An 8,205-nucleotide genomic window follows, 5' to 3' on the forward strand; every position below is an offset into this window, starting at 1 on the left:
ATCTCAACTAGTAGTTGGAAAAAAAATGAAGAGAACTCATGGGTTACCTTAAGATACGAGCTAAAAGTGATTTTTGATTCTTGAAAGCTCGCGTGAAATCAACTCTTTCCACTTGGAGCTGCTTGACTATCTATGGAGGAAATGCATTGTTTACTTTATTAAAGCAAATGCTTTATTAACTTTATTAAAGCAAATGCTTTATTTACTTTATTAAAGAATTTCCACGTTTTAATAATTACTCATGACATCTTTTTGGTAAATTTACACATATACCCCTTGATTCTCTTTTCTTAGCATCGTACACCAATAAGAGCAATTATATACAATAATAAAGTGATGCAGCCAAATACTCTACAAAAAAGAAATTAATTAACTTCGATCTCTCGTTTGTAAATCATAATCTTATCACCTTTCGAATTTATTAGGCCTCACCTCTAAACATCTTTGATATGTTCTCTAAATCATGTGTCACGTATATGTTCAAGTCCAAGAGATATACTTCAAATGTTTGGCTCTCGCCCTTGGACGTAAATGATGTTTTTAGCGCTTGATAAATTTTTTTTTTAACCAACCTTAAACATTTCAAAAAGAAAAAATGGGGATGTGACAAATGGTATTATGCATATATTCAGATACCTCCGAGGGACCACTGATATGGGAGTGTTTTATTCAAATGAATTCAATTCACAATTAATTGATTATGCAGATGCATGATATTTGTCATATCCACTTAAAGGTCGATCCGAGACAAGTTATTTATTTACACATGGAAGTATAGCTATATCATGGCGTTCAAAAAAATAAACTATGGTTACTACTTCTTCAAATCATGCAGAGATAATAACCATTCACGAAGCAAATCGAGAATATGTTTGGTTGAGATCAATAACTCAACATATTCAGCATACATGTGGCCTTTCTTTCGAGAGAAATATTCCAAAAACATTATACGAAGACAATGCTGCATGCATAGCTCAACTAAAAGGAGGATACATTAAAGGAGACAGAACAAAACATATTTCACCAATTTTTTTTTTTTACTCATGATTTAAAAAAAAAAAGGTGAAATAGATGTTCAAGAAGTTCGCTCAAGTGATAACTTAGCAGACATGTTCACTAAGACATTGTCAACCTCAACATTTGAGATGCTAGTATCCAAGATTGGAATGTGTTGTCTTCGAGATATTAAGTGATGTTTTCATCAGGGGGAGTACTCCTCACTAAGACATTACTAATAAAATACGCGTTGCGCTCTTTTTTCATTAACTAAGATTTTGTCCCATTGGATTTTTCTCGTAAGATTTTTAATAAGACAGCAAGCAATACGTATTACGAATAGCTATGTATACTTTTCTTTCATTAGAATTTTTAATTTACATAGACATGCAAGGAGAGTGTAGTGAACAAATGTAGATGCCATGTTGGCTATCACTGTAGCAACTCCTCTAGCCTAAGTTTTATTAGGCTATAAATAGCCATGTTCTGTAGATGAAAAATATAAAAAAAAAATAGAAAAGGACTACACCTTCCTCTCTCTCTTGCTTTCTCTCTCTCTCCCTGTGTGCCTTTTGTTGCTCTTTAATTAATATGACAAAAAATCTTTCAAACCTGAAGTTGAAAAACCTCGTTTCTGATGACTCTAGCAGTGATGACAAAGGTAAAAAGGTCACTAAAAAAATAGAGTTGGACCTTCCGTTAGAGAAATTGAACCTTGGGCCAAAAAAGAAACTTCTTGTGCTTAATCTTGGTGGATTGTTGGTTCATAGGGTGCATCGTCGAGACATGTTCAATTTCCAAAGCTACAAACCGGACTTGATTTGTGGAAATTTTTCAGGTTAGTTCGTACATTTGTTTATCTGTTGAAATTATAAAGTCACCTATATCAAGGGCGGAGTCAAATTTGACCTTTATGAGTTCAAATTTTAGCTTTTTAAAGTTATTGAGTTTTAAATTAATAATTTATATAAGTTTAATGAATTTTTTAATACAAATATAAGGTTTGGATTAATTTTTTTTTTGTGTGTCTTCACGTTAAAAAAAATGAAAAAAATATCAAAATAAATATAGTAGCTAACTATTATTAAATCAATAAGACAAAAAAAAAATATACAACAAGAAGTAATTAAGAAAAATACCAAAATCATTACCTTATTTATTAAGAACCTAAATTAAAGAAATATTTGTATCAATTTTTTATTTTTTGCAAATAAAAATAAATTTATATCTAAAATATATTTTGTATTTTTTTTTCTTTCTATATCAATAAAAAGATAACTGATATAGTCAATTTTTATTTTTATTTTTCTATATCAATTATCAAAAAACAAACTTATTCTAGCATAAAGTATACCAATCAGTAGCAGTTGAAGTGTACTTTCGCAATATATTATGATAATCACATAGTATATATTACATACTAACAGAGTATCATAGAAGATTGTTTATTCCATCAAAATACTACTCAATCGTCTATGATACCCACATAGTATATCATGTACTGACCAGTGTTTTAAAAGGCGAGGGCGTAAGGCGGGGCGTTTTGTGTCTGCCTCAGTGAGGCGTAAGCCCCGTGAGGTTTTAATTTTTAGTATTTTATAAAATGATATAATTATAATAAATATTTTTAAATAGGTGAAATAGCATAAAAATTGAAGAAAACTATAAATAAGTGATATATATATATGCTCCACCCCCACAAAAAACTAATTAGAACAATCTATTATATGTTACTTACACTAAGTGACTGCTCGTTACTTTTTTGAGATAGTGGAAGTCAAGATAAATAATTGGAAAAGAATATATATTAGGCATTCTAGTAATAAAAAAAAGGTCTTCACTTTTAAATTTAATGTTTCAGTTCCTTTTTAAAACATTTGAGTAATTACATGTTGACTTTTGAGAATTTGGGCATTATACTAAGGACTCATTTAACAAATTTCGTTTTAATTTGAAGAAGTTTTCTGGGCTTACACCCAACAAAAAAAACTCGCCCCAAACGCCCGGGTGTACACTCCGAATTGTTGGGCCTACGCCTTTGGGGACTTTCGCCCCGACACATCATCCCGGGGTATTTTTGGTACGCCCCGCCCCAGAACTTCCCCAAAAACGCCTTTTAAAACACTGGTACTGACAGGGTATCATAGAGGACTAGCAGTCCATTCCTTGAAGAAAAAATACTCAGTACTCTATAATACAAACCTGGTATATATCATATAATGACAAAGTATCATACAGGACTGATTCATCCCTTCAAGAAAAACATAATTCAATCATCTATGATACCCATATGGTATCATAGAGGACTAGTGCAGTCCTTCAATGAGACACTCTTCAATAGTCCTCCATGATACAATCATGGTATAAGAATATACTAAGATGGTATCATGGAGGATTGTTGCAGTCCTTCAATGAGACACTCTTCAGCAGTCTTCCATGATACCATCATGATATAAAAACATACTGAGATGGTATATATCATGATGGTATCATAAAGGACTGCTGAAGTCCTTGAATGAAACAGCCCCCAGTCATCTATGATACCATCAAGGTATAAAATTATACTGAGATGGTATCATAAAGGTTTGTTGCAGCCCTTTAATGAGACACTCTTCAACAGTTCTATATGACACCATCAAGGTATATACCATATGCTCACATGGTATCATGAAGGACTGCTAAAGTCCTTGAATGAAATAGTCTCAGTCTTTCATGATATCACCATGGTATAAAATATACTGAGATAGTATCATGGAGGACTCTTCTTAAGTCCTTCACATGTGTCAGCACTCTTGCATGATACTATCATGGTATATATCACATACTGAGATGGTATTATGAAGAACTGTTGCAGTCCTTCAAATGAGACACTCTTCAACAGTCCTACACGATACTATCATAGCATATATCATATACTGAAATGGTATATATTTATACCATGATGGTATCCTGAAGGACTGATGGAGTCCTTCAATGAAACACTCTTCAGTCCTACATGATACCATCATGGTATACAGGGGCGGAGCCAGCATAGTATTTGCGGGTTCGGCCGAACCCTGTAACTTTGGTTGAAATCTTGCATTTGTCTTGAAAAAATTATTAAATATGTATAAATTATTACGTTAGAACCCAATAACTTAAAATAATTAGAATCCCGAACCCACAAGCTTTAAATCTTAGCTCTGCCTCTGATGGTATAAATATATACTTAGATGGTATAATATATGACTGCTTCAATCCTTCATGTGTGTTACTCTCTATTGTTGTCAAATAGGTGTCATGATATATATTATATACTTCTTAAATAAAAAAGTTCAATCATCTATGATACTCACATGATATATATTATTTACTGACATGGTATCATAGAGGCTGATTTATTTATTGAAAAACACTTCCAAAAATAGATTCATATTTTAAATAAAAAATAGAGTTTAAGTTTAATTTTGGTATATTAATTTTATATCATTTTTAGCAAGTTAAAATTTGTAAAAAAAAAAAACCACAAAAAATAGAGTCATATTTTAGATATAACTTTTGTTTCATTTGCAAAAGAGAAAAAATTATGAAAATATATTTTATATTAATTTAGATTTTAATAAATAAATAAATAAATATATAAATAAATAAAAAGTGACTTTGGTAATTTTCTTGTACTATTTTTCGTATTCTAATTATTTAATTTTTATATTTTCATAAGCTAAAAATAGTTAGTCATTATATTTATTTTTATGTTAAACAAAAGAAAGAAAGGGCAAAAACAGAAAACAAGAAAAACAAGAATAGGTACATGTGCAGTGATGTGAGCGAGAGAAAAAGCAGCACATGCGCAGTGCTTCCCTCTGTCTGTGCACGATGCAAAGCGGGTACACGGGTAATTAGCTGTAGTTGTAGGGGTATCTTATTTTTTCTCTGTTTCAATTTATGTGATTTTTTTTTTTTTTAATTCATGCTAAAATGAATGAGCTTTTTTTTAATTTAAAAATAAATTCACTTTATGAAATGATTTACAGCCATACAAATATTCAAGACTCATTTTGAACGACAAGTTTCAAAAGTCTTCACTCTTTCTTAAATGTCGTGTCCAGTCAAATGAATTCACATAAATTAAAATAGAGGGAGTATTATTTATTTAGGAGGGGGTATGGGCAGGTAAATTCTTTCTCTTGAATGGGCATTTGTGTTGATTTACCTATTTTTTTTTTATTTTTTATATTTAATGTATTTCAATATAAATACAGAGTATGCAAAAATCATTGGATTTTTGGGAACCCCCACTTCGTACTAACCTTAGATCCGTCCCTAATTACGGGCGACCTGATCCGACATAGAGGTGGCTTTTGTGTTTACCGACACTTAGATGTGTTTTAAATTCCTATGATTGAGTGTTTTTTTGCCACTGTGACCATTTCTCTTAATGTATTAAACAGGGCCTCTCAAGATTTTTTTTAATTGTCTCGCTGAACTCTTTTCTAATAACTTGATGGGTTGAAGAGGGTGAGATTTCTGATAGTCTTTTCCTTCATAGAAATAGAACTCTAACTATCATATCCATCTCGTCGTCCGGTGTGTCTCTTGACTTGAGATATATGAGATACTCGTTATCAACAGGATAGGTCCGCTATAAAGTCTAGTGGTCAAAAAGTCTAGCGGACTAAAAAACTTTTGTTGCCGAGTTGAGGGTGCTTGCTTGGTATTACTAGGTTCTAAAAGAGTTTTCTTCGATCAAGCGGTCTTTCTATCTTTTTGATTTTATGACCAAGGCAATGTCTTTTTGTTGATGAGATGGATTGGTCTTTACATAGTATAATATCTCAACTTAGGAGATTCAGTTGATATTGAAATATGATACATTGATTTAGTAATCTGGAAAATAAAGGAAGCAAAGAACTAATAGAGTGAAATGTGATACATCGATTTTCTTTTACCTCCCATTTGGGAGGATTATAGTTTTTCCACACTTCCTCTTCAGAGTGAGTCAAACCAGGTGTTTTACCAACTAAGCAATCCTCACTTGTGGATACTTTGATTTGGTTTTTGTAGTGATTTTTTTTTTTTTTTTGTTCGCCTTATATGATGATGCCTTCTGCAACGCAGTTTTCAAGAGACCTTTCTGCGATCAATTTTTGAAGTTTTGCCTTGAAAGATTTGAAGTCGGGCTGTGGTCGTCTACCATGGAGTTAGTATTCGCAAATTGAATTGGAATTAATCTAGTTATTTAGTTAACTAATCTATTGAAACTACATTTTTATTATACTTTTAATTTGCTTTCACCCATTTTTTATAGGAGAAACATGGACGCTATTTTAGACAACATCATGGTTGGGCTTCGAAGAAAGTTGTTATTTGTATGGGTAAGTTTCTTTAATATAAACTACTAAGCACTAATTTTGCTTATCGAGGTTAAACAAACAATATTTAATTATGAATGTTTGCTCGATAGGTGACCCTCTTAATTCGCTCTTTGCAGTGGAAGCCTACTTAATCTTTATATTTTATGTTTTTTATATAAGATTCGCATAATGAATATTCATTTGTTATCAATGGAAATCTTCTTATAATCCTAAATTTAGATGCTGAGGGCACCCCCAAAGAGCGGGAATTCCGTAACATGTCCTAATTTTGTGTTTCTAATAAGTTATTTAATGACTGGCATGTTCAATTGTATTCATAATGTGTTGGGTTGGGATTCCCGTCACATTTCCTATTTTATGTCTTGTGTTTCTAATAAGTTGCTTAATGATTGGCATGTTGAATTGCACTCATAACATGTTGATTGGCATGTTGAATTGCACTCATTATACATCAATGAGAAGTTAATTCAATAAGTTTGACAACCCTTTCTTAATTATTATCGTTATTTTATATTGGAAAGTAACAACTCCAATTTTGTTTTGTAGGATCAACAAAAATGTATTGACAGTGGCTTTAAGTGCTTGGAGAAAAAGGAGAAGCCCATTTTCTTGAAGCCAATGAACAAAATATGGGAAAACAAGGATCATCTCCTTCCTTTTCACGGCGGAAAGTTTTCAAAATCAAATACACTTATGATTGATGATGAGCCCCACACTGCTCTTATAAATCCTGTATGTTTTGCAATTTAGTGGATTTATAGAAGAAATTTTGTTACTGAGACTAACATATAGTTCTCGTTTGATTTAATTTGCAGCCTAATACAGCGGTTTTTCCTCCAGTTTTCAAAGTTGGAAATGGCAAAGACACATTTCTTGGTAACAAACATATATTAATCCTTGATATTCACTAATTGGATTTAGCACATATACACTAATAGTGTAACAGAACTATAATAAGGATTTTTAAAATGAATGCTCGCAGATGTATAATATACATAAATTTTACAAAATTAGTGTATAATTTATGTACATTTCGCTAGCAGACGTAATTATTTGTATTCGATCGGACAAATGTGTAGCTTGCCTGTTATTATACTATTACGTCACTTGTCCATAATAAGTAGATTGCTTATAGTGTATGTTCTTTCTACTTTGTCGATATATATAATATAAATCTGATCTGATAATTTATATGTTGATATAGGTCCTAAGGGTGAAATGCGGAAGTTTCTAGATGGTCTTGCTGATGCAGATGATGTTCAAACGTATGTGAAAGAACATCCCTTAATTGGACAACCTGCGATAACCACCTCTCATCCTGATTGGGATTACTATGCGAAGATAATTGACAGTTTTGTTGGCATAAAAAAAAGAAGCATCTGAAGTTATAGTCATTTGAGATGTTACTTGCCTGTGGGCTACAAATGATATAGTAGTAATTATAATAATGTGTATCATTTGAGATGTTACTCGCCTGTGGGCTACAAATGATATAGTAGTAACTATAATAATGTGTGTAAGTTTGCCTGTTAAGCAGAAATTCAGAACATTTCGTGAAGTTTGTAATGTGTTGCCTGTTGAAAAGAATTTTATCCAATCCCGTAATTGCTCTTTACGTTGATTACTACTGATTTGGTTGGGGTTACGATGATCACAGTAGACTGCCAGAAACACACTCAACTTCTATTTTCTTGTTCATATTGCAATGGTGACTGAACAAATTTTTGCCTTTAAATTTTGAGTACATCATTTTTTTTTTAATTTTTTTTTTCAATTCGGTATTCAATATTCGTATTGAGGTCAAATAAACACTCATATGCTACTTTCTTGTTAAGGGTGACTGAACAGACTTCTG

The 8,205-nt window shown here is 31.8% G+C and overlaps 1 protein-coding gene across 2 annotated transcripts; it reads left to right on the forward strand.

Moving 5' to 3' along the window:
* Window positions 1-1,485: 1,485 nt before the first annotated feature.
* Window positions 1,486-7,965, forward strand: LOC132629919 (uncharacterized). 2 transcript variants are annotated; one of them, XM_060345337.1, is made up of 6 exons: window positions 1,486-1,834; window positions 6,094-6,175; window positions 6,284-6,350; window positions 6,897-7,082; window positions 7,166-7,226; window positions 7,555-7,965. In XM_060345337.1, the coding sequence occupies exons 1-6, from the start codon at window positions 1,588-1,590 to the stop codon at window positions 7,731-7,733; spliced, it is 822 nt and encodes a 273-aa protein (XP_060201320.1). In that variant the 5' UTR covers window positions 1,486-1,587; the 3' UTR covers window positions 7,734-7,965. The 2 variants fall into 2 exon arrangements, with proteins under 2 accessions (XP_060201320.1, XP_060201321.1); XM_060345338.1 differs by lacking the exon at window positions 1,486-1,834 and adding an exon at window positions 5,469-5,493.
* Window positions 7,966-8,205: the final 240 nt, after the last annotated feature.

Source organism: Lycium barbarum, chromosome 3, assembly GCF_019175385.1.
Source record: "Lycium barbarum isolate Lr01 chromosome 3, ASM1917538v2, whole genome shotgun sequence".
In the NCBI taxonomy this organism is placed as follows: Eukaryota; Viridiplantae; Streptophyta; class Magnoliopsida; order Solanales; family Solanaceae; genus Lycium; species Lycium barbarum.

Bases quoted from the DNA above. Each gene is read 5' to 3' on its own strand.
- LOC132629919 (XM_060345337.1), top strand. From the start codon at position 1,588: ATGACAAAAAATCTTTCAAACCTGAAGTTGAAAAACCTCGTTTCTGAT. The intron at 1,835-6,093 runs GTTAGTTCGTAC...TCTGCAACGCAG, and splicing joins GATTTGTGGAAATTTTTCAG to TTTTCAAGAGACCTTTCTGC. The intron at 7,227-7,554 runs GTAACAAACATA...ATGTTGATATAG, and splicing joins TGGCAAAGACACATTTCTTG to GTCCTAAGGGTGAAATGCGG.